Source organism: Cnephaeus nilssonii, assembly GCF_951640355.1.
Source record: "Cnephaeus nilssonii genome assembly, chromosome: 5".
NCBI lineage: Eukaryota > Metazoa > Chordata > Mammalia > Chiroptera > Vespertilionidae > Cnephaeus > Cnephaeus nilssonii.
Window position 1 is genome coordinate 24241450 of NC_137076.1, and position 22416 is coordinate 24263865.

The 22416-nt window shown below is 43.8% G+C and overlaps 1 protein-coding gene across 1 annotated transcript; it reads right to left on the reverse strand.

Moving 5' to 3' along the window:
- Positions 1-1842: 1842 nt before the first annotated feature.
- On the reverse strand, positions 1843-21010 carry LOC307100548 (uncharacterized protein; the record flags this gene model as incomplete). The annotated part of the gene is made up of 5 exons (XM_079773018.1): positions 20925-21010; positions 5204-5330; positions 4748-4820; positions 2221-3893; positions 1843-1937 (listed from the first exon to the last, which is right to left on the reverse strand). The coding sequence occupies exons 1-5, from the start codon at positions 20925-20927 to the stop codon at positions 1843-1845; spliced, it is 1971 nt and encodes a 656-aa protein (XP_079629144.1). The 5' UTR covers positions 20928-21010.
- Positions 21011-22416: the final 1406 nt, after the last annotated feature.

Here is a 22416-nt window from a genome sequence, read left to right on the forward strand (position 1 = left end):
TGCCCTTAACTGGAATCAAACCTGGGACCCTTCAGTCTGCAGGCCGACACTCTGTCCACTGTGCCAAACCGGCTAGGGCTAACTATACATATTTTTATTGTTGACTATATTACAGATGTCCTCCTTCCCCCATCCTCCACTGTTTATTGATTTTTTTTCCAAGAGAAAGAAACATCTATATGAGTGAAACATTGAAAGGTTGCCTTTCCTATGTGCCTGAACCAGGGACCAAACCCAAAACCTGATTATGTGCCCTGACCCCGAATGGAACCCATGACATTTCAGTGTTCAGGAGGATGCTCAATTGAGCAATACTGGTCAGGGCAGTTTGTGGTTATTCATATTATTTGAATACATTTCATTACATCCCTTTTAAAAATAGGGATGTGATTTTGTTGATGTTTGGCTAGAAGGAACTTTTAAAACTGTCCCATGGCTCCTTGGCAGTGCACCATTGTAGCTGTCACAGTGGTATCTGAATCACAGTCAATAGTAGTATCAACAGGACAAGATGATTACTAGCCAAATTAGACCTCATGCAATTGCAAGCTAGGGAACAGTGTGTACTCTTCAGGAAACAGTCTCAACCATGACAGTCTGCATTTGTTGCATGGTGGACACCTATGAGCTTGCAGGAAAAACCAACCTATAGTAGATCTTTAATGATGAATTGTGAACATCTATAAAGCTTACACCCAACATCAATGGAAGTAAAGCAGTGGCTGGCAGTTTTGTGGATTTCTTGGCTGGCAGGGCAAAGATTGAAAAAAAAAAAACCTTAAATATTCTCTTCTTAATGTAAACTTCATAACACAGTTCCCAGCCAAAAGCAACACAAAAACCATCCATGAAAATAATTCACATGGGACTCTCCAGTGAACTGTAAGTACAAATATATGGCAAATACTTATTAATTAAAATAATAGTAAATTTCAAGTGCAATTCAAAAATTAAAAAAGAACACATATGTGTGTAGGGCTTATTCATTGAATACCTGTCAGGGCACATTTCTGGGTAGCAGGGTCTGTCCCTGGTCAGGAACATGGGAAAACAACCCATCTATGTTTCTCTCTCACATGGATGTTTCTCTCTACGCCTCTCTCTCTTCAAAAAAGCAATTTAAAAACTAACAATAAAAGAATGAATACTGATAATGACCAAATATGTCAAAAGTTTATAGAACTTCTTTAATGCTGTGAATTTTGAGGAGTATATGACTTAATTTGCAACAGGCTTACATGTACCAGTTAGTTGCAATAATAGGATTTCTTTTCAGTGAAGTGTTCAAGCTAAAGTTTGTTTTAGTTGTCAATTATACAGTGTACATTCTCACATGGTATTATAGGGCTATGAGGCAACATGAAGGTTTTCCTACAGTTTTACATTCAATACATTTTTCCACTTTCAGTTTTTTCATGACCTTTCCAAGGAAAAGGGACAGCTGAAGGTTTTCCCTCCTTCTCTGTATGTATACACTATTTCTCCAGGTGCATTATTACATATCCAAGAAAGGCTCTCCCATATTCCTTATGTTCATACACTTACTATTGGATGTGAGTTCCTTCATGCTTTTGTGAAGAACTAGGATGGCCAAAGGCTCTTCTACCATCTTTACATGACAGGGCTTCTGTTCAGTGAGTTCTTTCATCCTTTACAATAAATTGGAGGAAATTAATGCTTTCTAACCCTCTTACATTTCTAGGGTCTATCTCCAATATGGATTATCATACATGATGGTACAGCTGAGAGATAAATGAACCAGAATCAAATCCAGGACACTTCAGTCCACAGGTCGGTGCTCTTTCCACTGAGCCAAACTGGCTAGGGCACCAGTATGAGTTCTTACATGACATCGGAGGGAAGCTGAATAAGAGAAAGCTTTGCCACAATGCTTACATTCATAGGGTTTTTCCCCAGTATGAGTTCTTTCATGATTTCTAAGGTAATAGGGATAAAGGAAACTTTTACCACATTCCTTACATTCATGAGACTTCTTTCCATGATGAGTTATTTTATGTTCTCTAAGACATTTGGTAGAGAAGAAGGATTTCTCACATTCCTTACATTCATAGGGTTTCTCCCCAGTATGCATCCTTTCATGATTTCTAAGAGAAGTAGAATGTCTGAAAGCTTTCCCACATTGCTTACATTCATAGGGTTTCTCCCCAGTATGCATTTTTTCATGATATCTAAGAGATGTGGAAAAATTAAAAGTCTTACCACATTGCTGACATTCATAGGGCTTTTCTCCACATTGTGTTCTTTCATGTTCTCGAGAGTACTTGCGACTATGGAAAGCTTTGCCACAATGCTTACATTCATAGGGTTTTTCCCCGGTATGAGTTCTTTCATGATCTTGGAGAGGAACTGGATAAGAGAAATCTTTGCCACAATGCTTACATTTATAGGGTTTTTCCCCAGTATGAGTTCTTTCATGACATTGGAGGTAAGTGGGATAAGAGAAAGCTTTGCCACAATGCTTACATTTATAGGGTTTTTCCCCAGTATGAGTTCTTTCATGACATTGGAGGTAAGTGGGATAAGAGAAAGCTTTGCCACAATGCTTACATTTATAGGGTTTTTCCCCAGTATGAATTCTTTCATGACGTCGGAGGGAAGTTCGACGAGAGAAATCTTTATCACAATGCTTACATTCATAGGGTTTCGACCCAGTATGAATTCTCTCATGATCTCGAAAGTAATAGGGATCATAGAATGTTTTACCACATTCCTTACATTCATGAGGTTTCATTCCTTCATGACTCTTTTTATGTTTTCCAAGAGAGCTGAGCCTACTGAAGACTTTCCCACATTGCTTACATTCATAGGGTTTTTCCCCGGTATGAGTTGTTTTATGATTTTGGAGGGAAGTTGAATAAGAGAAAACTTTACCACAAAGCTTACATTCATACGGTTTTTCCCCAGTATGAGTTCTTTCATGACGATGGAGTGAAACTACATAAGAAAAAGCTTTGCAACAAAGCTTACATTTATATGGTTTTTCCCCAGTATGAATTCTTTCATGACGCTGGAGGGAAGTTCGATGAGAGAAATCTTTACCACAATGCTTACATTCATAGGGTTTTGATCCAGTATGAGTTCTTTCATGATCTCTAAGGGAACAGCGATCGCGGAATGTTTTACCACATTCCTTACATTCATGAGGCTTCTTTCCATCATGACTTCTTTTATGTTTTCCAAGAGAGCTGAGCCAACTGAAGACTTTCCCACATTGCTTACATTCATAAGGTTTCTCGCCAGTATGTGTTCTTTCATGATTTCTAAGAGAACTGGAAGTAAAACTTTTACCAGATTTCTTACATTGATAGGATTTTTCTCCAGTATGTGTTCTTTCATTTTCTCTAGAGTACTTGGGAGATCTGATAGCTTTGCCACATTGCTTACTTTGATATGGTTTCTTGCCAATATGAGTGTTTTTGTGGATTATAAAATAAATGAGATAACTAAAGCCTTTGCCACAGTGCTTACACTCATATGGTTTCCCACCAATATGTGATCTTTCATGATTTCTAAGGGAAGTTGAATAGTGGAAAGCTTTCCCACATACCTTACATTCATACGTCTTTTCTCCACTGGGTTTCCCTTCATGTCTTTGAATATGTTGGTGATGCTTAATAGCTTTCTCAGGTTCCTTACATTTATGAGGGTTTTCTTCATATTCCTGACACAGGTGTAGTTTGGGTCCAATGGTAGAGCTCAGGTGGTTATTAAAGGATAAATAATGCATGAAGATTTGACTACACAACCTAGATTTAAGTTGTTTTATATCAGTAGGAGTTTCCTTCTTTTCATTATAATTTTGGATCTGACTGAAGTTTCCTCTGCATTGACAACCATCCTTCCATTTATAGAGATTCTCTATAATATAACTGCTGTAAAAATCAGAAGCATATTATTAATACTATGTTAATGACTTAATATTTATTAATAGTATGACAATGACATATTTACCATTTTCAAGGAAAGTGTGGGGTTCCTGTACATTCTTATTATTTGAAAGTGGATATCCTAAAACCTCTGAAATAGGTTGGATCATAGATATTATGAAAACATTTATATTCATTAATGGTACTTCTGTATATTGTTTCCAATTGTAATTATTTTTTACACACTACACATCTAGGTCATATTTCAGAAAAAGACACATTTTGATGAGATTATTCTAATAATTAATACATTTAAAGCTGGGCTGATGTAATTGGATTGCCTGTTTTTAAGATTCTTTTGTGGACTAGACCCATGTGGCTCAGTGGTTTAGTATGGACCCATGCACAAGAGGGTTGCCAGTTCAATTCCCCGACAGGGAACATGGCCAGATAGCAGGCTTATTAATCTCAGTACAGGATATGCAGGAGGCAGCCAATTGATGTTTCTATCTCTCACTCTCACCTCCACACTCTAAAATCAATAAAAACATATTTTCACACCATCAGCGTGCCTCAGTAGTTGAGGTTTGACCCATGAACCAGGAGGTCATGGTTCGATTCCCAGTCAGGTCAAGTGCCCAGATTGTGGACTTGAATCCGTGTGTGGAGTGAGCAGGAGGCAACTGATCAATAATTCTCTCTCATCACTAATATTTCTCTTTTTGTCCCTCTCCCTATCTTTCTGAAATAAATAAAAATTTATTTAAAATATAAATGAATAAAATAAATATATAAAAACATATTTTCCAAAAACCAGATTCTCTTATGAGACATTGCTTTCTCATGTCAATGCCACTCACCTAAGATTCAGCCCATGATTTTCATACTGATCTTCAATGTCATGGCCTTCACATTTTTCTTCTACAATACATGCTAGAAAAAGCATTATAAACTATTAAGGAATTTGAAAAATGGTTAGATTTTAGGTACACAATGAGCTGTGATCATTCCTAGTTTAATTACCAATGTACTCCCTTTCATACTTCAGTTCTTTAAACAGCACTGATGAGCAAGCAACACCAGTTTTCTAATTGACTAAATAAGTAAAAAGTTATTGCCAACCAGCGTAGGTCACTGGTTGACCATCAACCTATGAACAAGGAAGTCACGGGTCAATTCCCAGTAGGCCTGGTTTGCAGGCTATATCAGTGATTCTCCCTCATCATTACCTTTTTTTTCTCTCTCTCTTTCCCTCTCCCTTCCTTTCTAAAATCAATAAAAATATATTAAAAAACAAAAAAAATTGTCATAACTACCTACTGATGCCAGGTTCCAGAAGGTTTCCAACATCACATCTGTGTAGAGTTTCTTCTGGGTCAGATCCAGGAAAGCCCACTCCTCCATGGTGAACTCCACATTAACATCCTCAAAGGCCACTGAGTCCTAAAACATCCCACATACGCATATAGGAGAATGGTTATGACAGCACTGGTGACCTATACATAATTCATAAGAAGTTCACATAGGACACATGATCCCCAACATTCAGTCTATGACTTGATTGTAAGACTATCAAGACTATTTGCCACACTCACTTACTCATGAAAACATGGAATTTATTGATATGATTTTACTGTGATCACTTCAACTCTTCATTGCTCTCTAATGTCAGGGTGAAGAGCACCTTGAACAACTTCTATATTAATAAATTCAAATATTTCTATGTTAATCCCATCAATTCTTTGTGAGAAACTTCATCTCCTTTATAATCACCATTTGATGCAGTACTCCATGACACACTGTCATATCTGCATAAAGTTTTAATGACTGTGAATACAATAAAGGCCTGGTAGCTTTCTATTCTCATCACCAAACAGGAGAGGCCAGGCAGTGTGTGGAAATTCAACTTGGAATAAAATGTACTTGGCCATACTGACAAGAAGTACTCCAGATTCTTAGAAGTAGTCAGATACACCTGAATGAATGAAAATATTCTCATGGAGGAGTATGGATGACAATTTATTTTTATATTACTTGTTAGTAACTCAGTTTGATCTTATTTTGCCTCTCTCATTTCATGGAGATAGGACTTAGAGTTAGATCTCAGGCAAGAGCAAGACAGAACGACTTAGCTCTCTACAAAAGTTCTCTACTCATGAGCCTGAGGGTTACTTCATACTGGTTTTTAGGACACATAGACACGTATATTGAAACCATAAGATCACACATAAAAAAGTATTTCTGGTAGAATTGAACACTGTAACCGGGGCCTGGACCTTGAGGAACAATTTAGGACTTGGCATGGAAGGGGCCTTTATTGAAATCTGCAATATATTCATGTAGAAATGGCACACGATTACAAAATACATAAAGGGTTAGGGCGTTACTGAAAATATCAGGTGGAAAGCACTGTAAAATTTATCTAAATACTGTGTTCTACATCTGAAACATACAAAATAAAATTAAATGTAAACTGTAATTGCAATGTACACTGTAAGTAGAATACTACATATGTACACTATATATGTTGTTTATGAATAAGAAAAATTCGTAACACTAAAGTGTCCATACTACCCAAAGAAATCTATAGATTCAATGCAATTCCTATCAAGATACTAATGGTGTATTTCACATAATTAAAACAAATATTCAAAAATTTTATATGAAACCACAAAACACCCTGAATAGCAACAGCAATCTTGAGAATGAAGAACAAATGTGGATGAATCACACTACCTAATATCCAACTGTACTACAAGGCCATAGTAATCAAAACAGCATGGTCCTGGCATAAAAATAGCATATAAATCAGTGGCATAGAACAGAGACACCAGAAATAAAGCCAAGCCTTTATGGTGAAGGAATAATTGAAACAGGAGGCCAGAATATACAATAAAAGTAGTATATTCAATAAATGATGGGACTACATCAAGCTAAAAGGAAAACATCAACAAAATAAAGACAGACAATGAAATGAGAGAACATATTCATCAATGAAACATCTGCAAAAGGGTTGCTACCCAAAATTACAAAGAATTTATATAACTAAACACCAAAACAAAAGATCGTGGGTTCCGTTTCAGGTCAGGGCACTTACCCCAGTTTTGTATTTGATTCCCAATTGGGGTATGAATGGGAGTCAACCAACAGATGACCCTCCCCCAGCCTCCTATCTCTCTAAAATCAATAAAAAGCAAATACGCACCCCTGCATTCATTTAGCATTATTTACAACTAGAGGCCCAGTGCACAAATTCATGCACATTGAAAGAAAATTAATTAGAAAAAATATTTTAGAGGCCAGGAGGGACTGCAGAAAACCTCCAGGGCATGTCTGGCCATCTTGCCCAATCCTGATCGGCCAGACTCTAGCAGCAAGCTAACCTACCGGTTGGAGTGCCTGCCCTTGATGGTCAGCGACTGGTCGAGCAGTCACCCAAACGGTTGAACACTTAGCATATTAGGCTTTTATATATAGAGAGATAGCCCAGATTTGGAAGAAGCTCAAGTGCTCATCAGTAGGTGAGTGGATAAAAAAGCCGGGGTACAACTCAATTGAATATTACTCAGCCATAAAGATGAAGGAAATCTTACCCTGTGTGACAGCACGGATGGACCTGGAGACCATTATGCTAAGTGAATAAGCCAGTAAGAAAAAGAAAAATATCTCATGATTTCATTTACATGTGAAATCTAAGGAAGAAAAGAAGCTAACAAAGTATAAAAAGACTCATAGATACAGAAAACAGATGGATAGCTGTCAGATGGGTGGTGGGGTCACTCTGTGCACGGAGCCTAGGTGTTGGGAGACTGGATGAAAAAAGGGGGAGGAATTAAGCAAAACAAACAAACTCTTAGACCAGGCGTCCTCAAACTACAGCCCGTGGGCCACATGAGGGTGTTTTTGCCATTTTGTTTTTTACTTAAAAATAAGATATGTGCAGTGTGCATAGGAATTTGTTCATAGTTTTTTTTTAAACTATAGTCCGGCCCTCCAACAGTCTGAGGGACAGTGAACTGGCCCCCTGTTTAAAAAGTTTGAGGACCCCTGTCTTAGACTCTGACAACAGCATGGGGATTACCAGAGGGAAAGGGGGTGTGAGGAGGTAGAAGAGGGTAAAGGGGAGGATTAAATGGTGATGGAAGGAGACTTTGGGGTGGGGAACACGCAATACAATGTACACATGATGTGCTATTCAATTATTCACTTGAAACATATAATTTTATTAGCCAATGTCATCCCAATACATTTAAAAAGTTTGTGTGTGTTTTTTTTAAATTTAAAAACATAAAACTTACAAAAGTGATTTTTTTCCCCCAAAAAACTTGATGCTACTCTAGGGGCTCTTCTCCCAACTGGTCTCATTTCTTTTTTCTTTTTTTGAGCTTTCATGAGATTTTTATTTTCTTCTTTGGCAACAGCTGTATTCTCCAACTGTTCTTAAAATCTTTTATTGTTGAGAGTATTACAAATGTCCCACAAATGTCCCCCTCTTTCCTCCCACTGCCCCCTCCACCTGGGTCCCACCCCACCCCAGGCCTTCACCACTCTATTGTCTGTGTTCAAAGGTCATGCATATATGCATATAAGATCTTTGGTTAATCTCTCCCTGCTCCCTCCATTTCCCTCTGAGATGCCTTAGTCTGTTCTATGTTTCCATGCCTCTGGTTCTATTTTATTCATCAGTTTATTTTGTCCATTAGATTTCTTGTTTGTTTGACTTTTAAATTCAGTTGTGGATAAGTATGTATTTATTACCAATTTATTATTCATATTTTGGATCCTCCTCCTCCCCAACCCTTCTTCTTCTTCTTCTTAAAGAATACCCCTCAACATTTCATGTAATACTGATTAGGTGGTGATGAACTCGTTCAGCTTTTTCTTGTCTGTGAAGCTCTTTATCTGACCTTCAATTCTAAATGATAGCTTTGTTGGGTAAAGTAATCTTGCTATTCATCACTTTGAATATTTCTTGCCAGAATTATTCCCTTCTGGCCTGCAAAGTTTCTGTGGAAAAATCAGATGACAGTCATATGGGCACTCCCTTGTAGGTAACTGACTGCTTTTCACCTGATGCTTTAAAGATTCTCTTTTTGTCTTTAACTCTTGGCATTTAATTATGATGTGTCTTGGTGTGGGCCTCTTTGGGTTCCTCTTGTTTGGGATTCTCTGGGCTTCCTAGACTTGTAAGCTTATTTCTTTCACTAGGTAAGGAAGTTTTCTGTCATTATTTCTTCAAATAGGTTTTCAATACCTCATGCTCTCTCTTCTCCTTCTGGCAACCCCATAATGTGAATGTTGGTACGCTTGCAGTTGTCCCAGAGGGTCCTTACATTCTCTTCATATTTTTGGATTCTTTTTTCTTTTTGCTCTTCTGAGTAGGTGTTTTTTTGCTTCCTCGTATTCCAAGTTGTTGATTTGATTCTCGGAATCCTCTATTCTCCTGTTGAATCCTTGTAAATTATTCTTTATTGCAGTTAGTATATGCTTAATTTCTGACTGGTCCTTTTTTATGTCTTTGACATTCTCACTAAGATCCTTGAAAGTCTTACTAAGTCCACTGAAGTTCCCATTAATTCACTTCAAACTCTCATTAAAATCCTTGAGTAACCTTATAATCATTGTTTTGAATTCTGCTCCCATTTCTTTTACTTGTGACATGTTTCTTTGTCTCCGCATGTTAGCTGCTTCCCTGTATTTGTTTCTCTATATTAAGTAGAGCTGCTGTCTCCTGGAATTAGCCTTGTGTAGTAGGTGTCCTGTAGGGCCCAAGGGCTCAGTTTCCCCAGTCACCTGAGCTGGGCACTCTAGGTAGGCCCATGTGTGCACAATCTTGTAGTTGAGCCTTGACTGCTGTTTCCAAAATGCCATGAAATTGGGCCACCTTGTTGCACAAGTCAGGACGCCACTTTTGAAGGGCCAGGTAGAAAGGATTTTTCAGGAGATCTTTATCATAAAGAGCCATATGGACTTCAGATGGGGCAAAGCAAGACTCTTAAAGGCTACATAGTTTCACTCCCTGCCCTTTCGGGAGCAGCGGCAACACCACCGGCCCCTGGGATCCAGCCTTAGGTACCTCAACTGGTCTCATTTCTGAGCTCTCCTGTGAGTTCCAGCAGCAGGACGGTCTATCCCAGGCATAGGACCTGCCCACAGCATAATTCCCCTAAATGCTGCTCCCAGAGAGGCATCATACCCACTGATGTCTATGTGTAGGGAACACAGAAAGGTTCCTACTCACCACTTGTGATGCCAGAAAACCCAATGATCTATTCAGTAGAGCAATGACAAAATAGGGAAACCTCTCTTGTCTTAGGTCCAGGGAGAGGAAGGAGTAAGATAACCTCCTGGTTGAGCCCTAATTATTTTTTCTACAGAGCAGGGGGGATTGGGAACCTTTTTTTCTGACAAGAGCCATTTGGATACTTATAACATAATTCATGGGCCATAAATATCATCAACTTAAAAATTAGCCTGCTACTTGCCATGGCTGGAGAAATCTGCGTCCTCGGTAGAGGCAGGGTAGCTCCAGGCCAGGTTTTGGCACCACCGTCTGCTGCCTCAGCACCCCCACACCCTCCCACCCCCACCGCCTGGTCGTGGAGGAGGGGGTGTGCAGAAAGCCGGACAGAGTTGGGTACAAGTCCCTCTCTCTCCCCAGCCCTCATTGGTAGCTCGCTTGATCAGAAATTGATACTCTTGTGTTCAATTCATTGATCAGCCCAAGGTGGCACCGGGAGCCGTCGCCGCCACTGCACCCAGAGTCGGCCCTCCACTCCGGATGCCCCCCAGGGCCTGTGCCACCACCATGGGACTGGGGAGGGGAGGCCCCGGTGGTCCGCGGGGTGGCGGGCACGAGCGGGAAGAGGGCTGTGGGAGGTCGGTGGCGCCTGGCCACCTGCCATGCCTTATTCCTGGGGAAAGTTTGTGGGGAGTTGCTGTGGGGGGCGAAGCGCCTTGCCTCTCCAGGCGGAGCCTCTGCCATCACTGCCTGGCGGAGCTGAGCTGGTGGCGCAGTTGGTGTGGGCTTCAGCCGCTGCCCCCAGCTGTCAGCGGGCGGGGCCACGCCGCTGCTCCCGCATTTGGTGGTCCCCCGGGTTTGTTTATGTCTGGGCGGGAGCCCCAGGGCCACCACAGACCCTGAAGCGCCCTGATCTTTTGCATGCTTATCCAAGAGGGACCCAGCTAGGGGCGCTTTGAGGAAACTTGCGAGGGGTGGTGGGTCCGTGTGGAGCCTGGGTGTTAGGGTGCCCAGGAGCTCTCAGAGGGCAGGCGCCCGCGGGCAACGCGTGACAGGGCTGCAACTTTCTCCAAACGCAGCCCCCCCATCCCCACCCCCGCGCTGTTTCCCTGGGTGGGGGTGCCACCTCCCCGCCACCTGTCCCAGCCTCTCACCGGAGCTCAGGGTTTCCTGCAGCCCCTAGTAACCCTCCCACTCCCCTTTGGCCCTCTCTTCCCAAATAGGTCTGGGGGGTACGATGGAGCGCGCCCCAGTTCGGCACCAGAATGCCTTCTCGGTTTGGGTTCTTGAAAGCAGAGCCCGCGGGGACCCGTGGAACTGTGGCGTGCTGGGCTGTGGTCCATGCATTGAGCCCGGGGCGCCCAGGCTCTCCATCCAGTGCCAAAGCTGTCACCGTGCCCAGGGGGTGCGTTCTTGTGGTCCACCTCCCATCCAGAGGAGCGGGGCGCCCTCAGGGTCCGCCCCAACCTGCCAGCTCCATGCTCGCCTTGCCTGGACAGCCTTAGAACTCTGCCAGCTGAATGCTGTGTGTAGTGGGGGCCAAGTTGAAGGTGAGCGGCGTGTGAGCCAGAAACTCCGTGAGCGCTGGGGACACTCTGCAGCTTAAAAGGGCTCAGGGCGTCCTGGCACTTCGGGGGGTCCTTCAGCGTCCCCAAGGGCTGGGTACTGCTCTCAACTGTAAGGTGTGTGTGAAAGTAAATTTGGCCGAACTTTCCTAACCCAGAGGACTGGTGATTGTGACCTACAATACTTTTAGGAGGAAATCCAGATACAGGCTAATATGAAATGAAGCAGATTAGATCAAAACATATATAAATGGAGTCCCACAACTCTAATTGTATATGCTTGTTTTTGCCCTGGACTACATAAGAACTTGGTAACGCAGACTCAGCATTGTTATGAAATTTCTTCAGATACTTAACTAGGAAGACTGTGAAATAGGTATTTCCGATAAGATTAAAAGTTAAAGGAGTTTGAGTATGTATTGCCTAAAAATAGATTACTCCAAAGTGTCTACTGTGTAAATTAAATTCCTGAATATAAGAACATAGCCAAATGGCATTTTTGATACATCGGTCTACCCTGTTTTAGGAAAAAAAAACTCCTTTTCACCATTTTTTAAAAAAACTGCCTACTAAATTTGGTCAAACATTTATTTAAGTGGCAGAGCCAGAGCAAATGATTCCAGGACCACTTTAAAGAGGGCCCAATACCATACCCTGCCTGCCAATTGCCTAGAAATGCATGAAAGCTCACTCTCTGTTACATAGAAGTGAGGACAACAGGCTCAGCAATGCCACAGCTCCCAGCACCATCCGCCCAGCACCCAGCAGCCACAGGTGAGCAAGTCTGAGAAACAGAAGACAGACCCACATGGCTGGATGTTGGGATGTGCTGTTCCTGGCAGCAAGTTCAAGTGTTATGGTCACTGCAGAGGTGTGGATGAGAGTGATGCTGGTGTGTCACCCCTCACACCCACACCAAGAGAGCAGGAAAAGCCTTAGGACTCACATAGAGGTCTCAAAGGAGGGCCAGGCTGGCCTCTCAAGCAGCTGAGACCTGGCTTCAGAGCCAGAAATGGAGCCTGGTGTCATGTGGGGCTTCGAAGATGGGTCCTGGGCAAGAGTTCTGCACAGGCAGGGATTCTGTGGTTTGAATCACCTGCTGCTCTATAGGAGACACCACCCAGGTTTTCCTACCAGCTTGTTCAAGTGGGAGGCAATAGGGACAAGAGCAGACTGAGGCTCAAGCTGTCAGCAGGCAACCATCAAAAAATGAAAAGTTTGCGGAAACTCATGGCTCAGTGGTTGAGCATCCACCTATGAACCAGGAGGTCACAGCCCTGTTCAGGGCACATGCCCAGGTTGCAGGCTTGATCCTCAGTGGGGGATTAGGGGGGCGCGTGGAGGCAGCCGATGGATTAGTCTTCTCATCATTCATGTTGAGGGATAGAGAGTTAGAAACATCGATGAGAGAGAAACATCGATCAGCTGCCTCCTGTACACCGCCCACTGGGGATGTGCCCGCAACCAAGGTACATGCCCTTGACCAGAATCGAACTGGGACCCTTCAGTCCGCAGGCCGACGCTCTATCCACTGAGCCAAACTGATCAGGGTTCATCATAGATATTTTTATATCTCTCTCCCTCTCCCTTCTCTCTGAAACCAATAAATATATATATATATATATATATATATATATATATATATATATATATTTCAAAATGAACAGTCCAAGTGCTAATTACAAGGTAAGAAAAACCCTCAGATATTGTGCTCTGCTGGGGAGTCAGCTGCCTGGGCCTGAGTGTGGGCAGACTCTAAGGTGTCAGTGACTGAGTTGTGTGCCTCCGGGGAAGGGGTCATTCCCCAAAGTTTCCTGTGAACCTGACTGGTGCCTCCCCCTCAAGAGAGAGGCCCTAGTCCCACCTCAGGACTCCCAGCAGCATGCCCCTCCTGGTGGCTCCACCATGCTGAGGTGTGGGCAGAATCCAGGACGGACTGAGTTGGGTGCTCAAGGCTGAGTGGCACTCCACCCACCTTCCCCCAAGCATGACGGACACCTCCCCTTTATGGGAGACCCCGAGCCCCGCCTGCCTCACACTTAGTGGGCCTGTCCTGCAGAGATCAGGTTCCTGGAGAATCTGGCACAGACTGAGTTGTGTGGCGCTAGGTCTGGGGCTGTTTTTCCTTCCCAGGCACCACCTGTACAGAGTACTCCCTTCACATGGCCAAATTCTGGTCTGTTTGTACCTGATAAACTGCTGACCTCTTCCTGAGGACTTCCTGAGGCCCTGCCCCACCACAAAGGTGTGGAGCATCCAGGAGTAGTGGCTAGACTTGGTATATATTGGGACATTTGCTAAGAAATGATCAAAACTGTATTTGAGGGGGGACTGGAGTAACAAGTACTGAAGGGATCAGCATATGTGGGCAGTGAGCCTTAAGTTGGACTTTTCTATTTTACAGATTTATTTAAAATAAATGTAGAAATTTACATACTCTTTTTAAATTTTGTATTTAAGAAGCCATTCTAGAATTTCATTCCTTTAATAACAGTTTAGCTCCTAAAATGTGTTGAGGTTTCAGAAATTTACATGTTTTTAAAAAAATATGTTTGTATTGATTTTAGTGAGGAATGAAGAATGAGAGATAGAAGCATATATATCTATATATCTATATATAAAAGCCCAATATGCAAATTGTCCCCTTGGGAGTTCAACCCAGAGTTCAATTGTGCACCGACCACCAGGAGGCAGCATGGAACTAAGTAAGGTCCTGGCTGGCAGCTGGCAAAGGGGGCCCCGGCTGGCAGCCAGAAAGCCCCAATAGACCCTGAACGCCGACTAGGCCTAGGGACCCTATCCATGCATAAATTTTGTGCACTGGGACTCTAGTCAATGATAAAAGAGAATGGGCTAGGGCTACATAATGTTTTAATAGTTTTCACATCAATTACAATAAAAATGCAATGATGTGTCCTAACCAGATTGGCTCAGTGGATAGAGTGTCGGCCTGTGAACTGAAGGGTTCCAGGTTCAATTCTAGTCAAGGGCATGTACCTTGGTTGCGGGTACATCCCCAGTAGGGGGTGTGTAGGGGGCAGCTGATCGATGTTTCTCTCTCATTGATGTTTCTAACTCTCTATCCCTCTCTCTCCCTTCCTCTCTGTAAAAAAATCAATAAAATATATATTTTTAAAAATTCAATGATGTTACCATTTAAAAATATATATATTTTTTTTATTTAATAAAATTTTCATTCTCAGGGAAACTAGAGTGAAAGGGCTTCCCTAGGTGATGCATAAAGGCTCTGAAGGAAAGAAACACATACATTGGATTCAGCTCAGATGAGCAGCCTGCTTCCCACAAGACAGAAGGAAAGCCACTTTCAGAAGGTTCCACATTCTAGACTCTCCTGGCTGAGACAGAACCCCTGGAGTGTTACAGTCCCTGGGGAAGCAGAGGAGGGACACCTGAGCAGCCACCTCAGAAATGAAGTCTGGGAGCTCCAATTCCCTCCTCTCCCTGGGGAATAATGGAAATGTGCTGGGCAGTTAGACAGACATGAGCAGAGCAAGGAGAAGGGGCCAGGGGCAGAAGGTCATGCCTAGCAGCAGACAACTGTAGGCTGGGACCTCATCCCCAGGGTGACCTTTCAGCCCGTAGCATATTGCTGGTCGTGCAGTTTAGAACCCGAACCTTTTCCCCCTAGAAATAACTTCTAGGCCACACTTGTATTTTAGCTGCAGGCCCAGAAAAGCAGCAAAACCAGAAAAGCAATGCAGGGCTGACCTCAGGACCAGTTGCATTGAATGATGACCTGGGCCCTGGCCACAACCAATCAATGAGTGGAGACCCAGACCTGAAGGGGCACATCTAGAAAACTGCTGAATATTTTACTGAGATTTTCCCCTCGACCTCCCTTAAAATCTCCACCCTTAAACTCCTTAGGACAGAGAACCCAGCTTGCTCTCCTTCCTGGGAGCATGTCCCAACCTCTCTTCACCCACCCATCCCCCCAGGCATGCAATAGCTACCTTTCTCACTTCTAAGAGCCAAGGGCCCTTCCATTACCCCTATAACTTGTTTGGTAAGCCCATGCCTTCTAAAAATAACTTCTTCTACTTCTGTGATTTCCCAAATAAATGTTCTCTTATAGTTTGAGTCTTGGCTCTGAATTCATTCCCAGCCAGAATTCAAGCACCTATGCTGCTGAACCCAGATCCGGTCCAACCTCTTGGGTCTAACACGAGGTGCTGCTCCCACCATGCCACCTCCAACAGACGTGCTTCCTCTCTTAGGCTTCAGCTCACAGTGAGGGGTGCTCAGCTGGATTCAGTGTAAGATTCTGACCCAGATGAACTCCCAATTTCACAATCCCTAACCCAGGACACACCCTCCTGACTTTCCCAGATTTTCTCAATGTGCACCCACACCCTGGATGCAAAACTTCAACTGATGCCTAGAAACAGGCCCAGGGGGCCCACAACTAAAACCTCAGAAGGGCATCACCCCCTCCCGCAGGTGCACTAGTTCCCCAGATCTCCAGGGCTGTAGCCTCTCTCACTGTAAAGGCTCCTTCCATGGTGGGTGTTGAGCAGGTTGGATACCTGTAGGGAGAGGCTCCCCAGGAAGGTCAGTGGGCCTTCAAGTACTTCCCCTGGCAGGCTCAAGGGCGTCAGGGGCTTCCTTAGCTTAAAGCACCTGGCCTCAGACCTCTGCTCCCCGCTTGAAGTTGCTCTGGACCACCATAGATGTTTAAAATGACACAAAGCCAGTTTGGAACAATCAGCAAACTGGCTTAAACCCAGTGTTTATGCGTAAAGAAGGTATTAAAATGGTTAAGGCACTTTGCTAGCTCAACAAGAAAATCCACAAGTATCTATTTTTGCATTTCAAAAAAGGATGCTAATTAATTATTTTTCCCATGGCAAGAATTTGTTTTATAAACTACTAATCATACTTCAACACTTCTAGTTCAAGCTCTAAAAATCCATTTGACTCACTCAAAATAATAGACCTTGTAATATTCCTACACATACTGGGAAGAAACAAGCCAAACAATAATTTAATGCATGCAATGTAACGATTAAACATTTTATACTTTGTTTTAAGTTGCAATGATAGCATATATTTTAAAATATATATATTTTTATTTATCTCAGAGCGGAAGGGAGAGGGAAAGAGAGATAGAAACATCAATGATGAGAGAGAATCATTGATTGGCTGCCTCCTGCACACCCCACACTGGAGATGGAGCCCACAACCCAGGCATGTGCCCTTGACTGGAATCGAACATGGGACCATTCAGTCCACAGGCTGATGCTCTATCCACCGAGCCAAACCAGCTAGGGCAATTGCATACATTTTTATTCATTGAAACCCTGAGACTAAAATCAAGTGAAAAATGTTTAAAGGTGACAAACTTGGGGAGAGGCAGGGCTGATGTACAACAGCCAGAAAGTTACCCAAGAGCAACCACCCAAAGGACTTCTCATAGGATTTCTGTTCCCCAGGAAAGATCCTGGAAAGAGAGGCACAAAGATTTCATGCAAATTACTTCCAGGTGGTTATTAGCTACCTGTAAATACACACACACACACACACACACACACACACACACACACACAACACTTTTTAAAAACAGCCATTCATTGACTATGGGAAAATAATAAACAATTAAAATTTTGTGTCTATTCTATTAAAAAAGGGGACAATGGGCGCACAATGAATCATTTGTGTAAAGTCACATCATCAAAAGCAAAACTTAATACAGTCATGAGCCACATAACAACCTATGGTCAACAACAGACCTCATATAGGATGGTAGTCCCATAAGAGTATAATGGATTTGGAATAAAAATAAAATACCTAGGAATAAATTTAACCAAGGAGGTAAAAGACCTGTCCTCAGAAAATTATAATACACTGAAGAAAGAAACTGAAGAAGATACAAATAAATGGAAGTAAATACTATACTCATGGATAAGAAGAATTAACATCATTAAAATGTCCATACTACCCAAGGTGATCTATAGATTCAGTGCAATTCCTATCAAAACACCAATGACGTTTTTCACAGAACTAGAACAAATAATTCAAAATGTTGCCTTGCTGGTTTGGCTCAGTGGATAGAGTGTCAGCCTGCAGACTGAAGGATCCTGGGGCACATGCCTGGGTTGCGGGCTCAGTCCCCAGTGGGAGGACATGTAGGAGGCAGCCAATCGATCATGCTCTCTCATCATTGATGTTTCTGTCTCTCCCTCTCCCTTCCTCTCTGAGATCAATAAAAATATATTTAAAAAATAATAATTCAAAATTTCATATGAAACCACAAAAGACCCCAAATAGCCATAGCTATCTTGACAAAGAAGAACGAAGTCAGAGATTCCATTTTACCTGATCTCAAACTACTAGTAGCCTATCACGCGATATCACGCGCAGTAGGCAGCTCGCCACTTTCGCGGGAGCCGGCAGGAACCGCAGAGCACCACTGGGACAGGGCTGCTTCCACGGGAGCCATGCAGCTTCCACAGGAGCTGGGAGGAACCCACGCCGATTCCACGGGAAGGAGCCACGCTGCCTCTGTGGGAGGCAGGCCTGCCGGTCTCCCTCTTGGCCTGCGCTCAGCCGCAGAGGCTGCGGGCCGGCCCTCCTGTCCCCCAGAGGCCCTCTGCAGCCAGGGCATTGCCATGGTGATGAAGCAAGCATCCAGCCCTGGCCACTCCGTGCCCACTGCCCAGAGGCCCTCTGTCACTGCAGCAACGAAGCAAGCATTCCGCCAGGCCACTCACGCTGCCTGCTCTCAGTGGCAGCCCCCCTTACCCCCCCCCCCAGGACTAGGGGACTCCGGTTAGGCTGAGGGGACTGGGCACCACCATCTGTGGCTATGGGTGCCTCCATCTTTGTGATGGAGTGACAGTTAATTTGCATATTGCCCTTTTATTAGATAGGATACTATGAAGTTATAGTAATCAAACCAGCATGGTATCAGCATAAAAACAGACAGATAGACCAATGGAAGAGAATAGAGAGTCAAAATATAAATCCACACTTAGGTGGTAAATTAATATATGACAAAGGAGACAAGTACATACAATGGAGTAAAGACAGTCTATTCAATAAATGGCATTTGGAAAACTGGACAATGCATACAAAAAAATGTAAGCTAGACACATTCTTACACCATATACAAGAATTAGCGCAAAATGAATTAAAGATTTAAATGTGAAACTTCTAGAAGATAACATCAGCAGTAAAATCTCTTAACATTTCTCTTAGCAATATTTTTCTGACATGTCTTCTCGAGCAAGGCAAACAAAAGAAAAAATAAACAAAAGGAGACCAAAATAAACAAAAGTTTTTGCAGGGCAAAGGAAACCAACAAAATGAAAAGACAACCTACTGAATGGGAAAAGATATTTGATACATCTGATAAGGGGTTAATATCCAAAGAATTCATACAACTCAACACCATCAAAACAAACAATCCAATTTAAAAATGGGCAGAGGACCTGAATAGCTACATCTCTAAAGAAGACGTACATTTCAGATGGCCAACAGACAAATGAAAAGATGTTTAGGGTCACTATTCATAAGAAATACAAATTAAAATTACAATTGTTTCCATTGGTTGGAGCATCCTCCCTAAAAGGTTTCAGGTTCAATTCTGGTCAGGGCACATACCTTGGTTATGGGCTCAATTCCCAGTAACGGTACCGGAAGCAACTGGTCAGTGTTTCTCTCTCTGTCTCTAATCAATAAACATATCCTCGGTTGAGGATTACAAGGGGAAAAAAACAACACAATGAGCTATCAAATCACACCTGTCAGAAAGGCTATCATCAATAAATTAACAAACAACAAGTGTTGGCAAGGATGTGGAGGGAATCTTCATGCACTATTGCTGAAAATGAAGATTGGTGCAGTTACTATGGAAAAACAGTATGGAGGTTCCTCAAATTAAAAATGGAACTGCCTTATATGACCCAGCAATTCCACTTCTGGGTATATATCTGAAGAAACCCAAAACACTACTTCTAAAGAATATAGGTTCATTGCAGCATTATTTACAATAGTCAATATGTGGAAGCAACCCAAGTGCTTATCAATAGACAAGTGGATAAAGAAGAAGTGGTACATATATACAATGGAATATTACTTGGCCGTGATAAAGAATGAAACCTTACCTTTTGCAACCTGGATTGACTTAGAGGTTAAACTCAGTGAAATAAGTCAGACAGAAAGATAAATACCGTATGATTTCACTTATATGTGAAATCTAAAGAAAAAAGTCAAACAACCAAAAAATAGAAACAGACTCATAGAGATCAGGATGATAGTTGCACACCGCATTTTTACTTCACCTTTTCATAAATGCTTACTACCACTGCATTACAATTGCCTACAGTATTCAGTACAGTAGCATGTTATACAGGTTTGCTGCCGAGGACTCACAGGCTACACCATATGGCCAGGTGTGTAGTAGGAAACACCATGCAGGTGTGTGTAAGAGAACTGAAAACAACAAAACTGCCTCAAGATGGACTCCCCAGGTTCAGGGGTGCATGCCTGTATGTAACTGCAGTTTCACCTCTCCCACTTCCTTTCACCTTTAATAGTAAACGCCTTCCATTTTGAACAGCTCCTCAGATTCTATTTACTAGATGGGATGCGGCCCGATTCGTGAATGGGAATCAAGCCAGTTCCACCTTCCACTTACTCAGCTGAATTTTGTTTTTAACCGTTTGAAAAGCACCACAAAACAAACAGCTGATAAAGATGCTGTGACTCAGAGAAGGGAAGATGGGGTTTAGGATCCGGGAGAGACTGGAAATGCAGGCATTGGCTGCAGAGCAGGGCCTGGGGGACAGGGGGTGGACTAGAGAGCCTGCTCCACAAACATCAAAACCCAGGAGAAAACGGGATTCTTCTGGGGAGAAAGGAGGGACAGGGGACCCACAGACCACAGCTCCTCCCAGGCACGAACCGCGGAGACCGAGTCCCCACTGTCCCCACTGACCCTCCACGCGGTCACCGCACCAACTGCGGAGCCGGGGATGTGGGTGCAGAGCTGCCCAGACTCGCTCCGCAGCCGAAGGCCCTGCCGCGGGGACAAACCGGACCCCGGGTCCCGGCTGGGCCCACACTGCGAGCCCGAGGGGCCTGCGGTTTCAGCGGAGCCCCCGGGCGCCTGGGGTCCGCAGGCCCCGGACCTGACCGAGGAGAGACGGTCCCGCCCCGGCGGCTCCACCCGCCCCTCCTCCCCGTCTCCGCGCCCGGCCGCACACTCACCATTTCTGGTTTCCTGGGCCCCCTGAGTCCCGCCTGCGGCTCCCACCACCTTACAGACCGCAGCTCCACAGATGAGGACAGAACAAGGGAGATGCGAACCCAGAGCAGCTGAAGCAAAGGGAACAGCCGGGAGGTAACAGAGCGTAGCCCCACCCACCCGCTCCCACCGCTACTCAGATTACAGACACTTCGCAGACATCGCCCTCTGGCGCCTGAGGTGCGCAGGCCTGAGCCCAAAGCAGCCAGATCGGTCCAGGGACCTTTGCACTGAGCGGCAGGGCTGAGAGTCCCCAGGGAACAGTGTTCCTTCCTTGCAAACACACACACTGAAAAGGCACCTAATGAATCTGGCTCCATTTTGATCTTTGTTGACAACTGGAGTCTGACGTGTGCATTTGCCAAAAAGGTGCCCAGGCTCAGGGACCAGGGATGCCTTAGGGTGGTGTCCTTCCAGAACTACAGCCAGATTCCCAGAAAGAGCATTGAAACCAGAAACAAGCCATTGTGTCCAGCGGGAAAAGTGACTTCTGCGTATTTAGAATGGTTAACTTCAGAAAATGTTTTTCACATGAAAAGATGTGTTCCCACTGGTGATTCAGTCACGGTCCTCCGAGGTCATGAGCCGCCCCTTACTTGTGGTTATCTTGTGGGCAGTTCCACAGACCCACGCAGAGCAAGGAGATGGGCCAGGTACAGAGGTCACCAGGGTGGAAGGCCCAGGTGCCCTGCAATGGGCAGTCAATTGTAGGGTGGGACCTTGTCCCCAGGGAGACTTTTCCTCCTGTAGCTCCAGGCCCAGATAATCAACAAAATGCCAGGGCTGACATCAGGACCAGCTGCATTGAATAATGACCCCTGTTCTGGTGCCGGCCAATCCATCAGTGGAGGCCACATCCCTGAATGGACACACCTGGAAAGCTACAGAATATTCCATTCAGCTCTTCCCCTGGGACCTCCCCTGAAATCTCCACCCTAAAACCTTTAGTAAGGAGGACCCATTGCCCACTGTGGTCTCCCTCTCTGGAGCACACCTGTACCTTTCCCTTTCCCCTCCATCTCATCTCCCCCCACCACCCCTCCCCCCAGGCAGGTTACCATTAGCTTGCACTCCCAAGCTCCAAGGGCCCTTCTGTTACCTCCTTAACTCCTTTCCTAAGCCCATTTCCTCTAAGAATTACTTCTCACACCTCTGTAACTTACCCAGTAAATATTCTCTTACACTTTGGGTCTTGCCAGAACCAAGTACCAAGGTTGCTGAACCCAGGTTGGGTCCGACCCCACCTGTCAGACACAGGGTGCCATTCCTACTGCCAGTACACTGTTTAATCCAGCAATAATGAGATTTATCAGAAAACTGGGTTCCATCAATGGAAGAATCATTCAAACCTAATGAGAATTTTTGTAAGTTCATTGTCAGGAAGCAAAATGTCAATGAATTGAGATGTTTGTAGAATGGCAGTTTGGTACCTTATTTTATACATTACAATCAAAA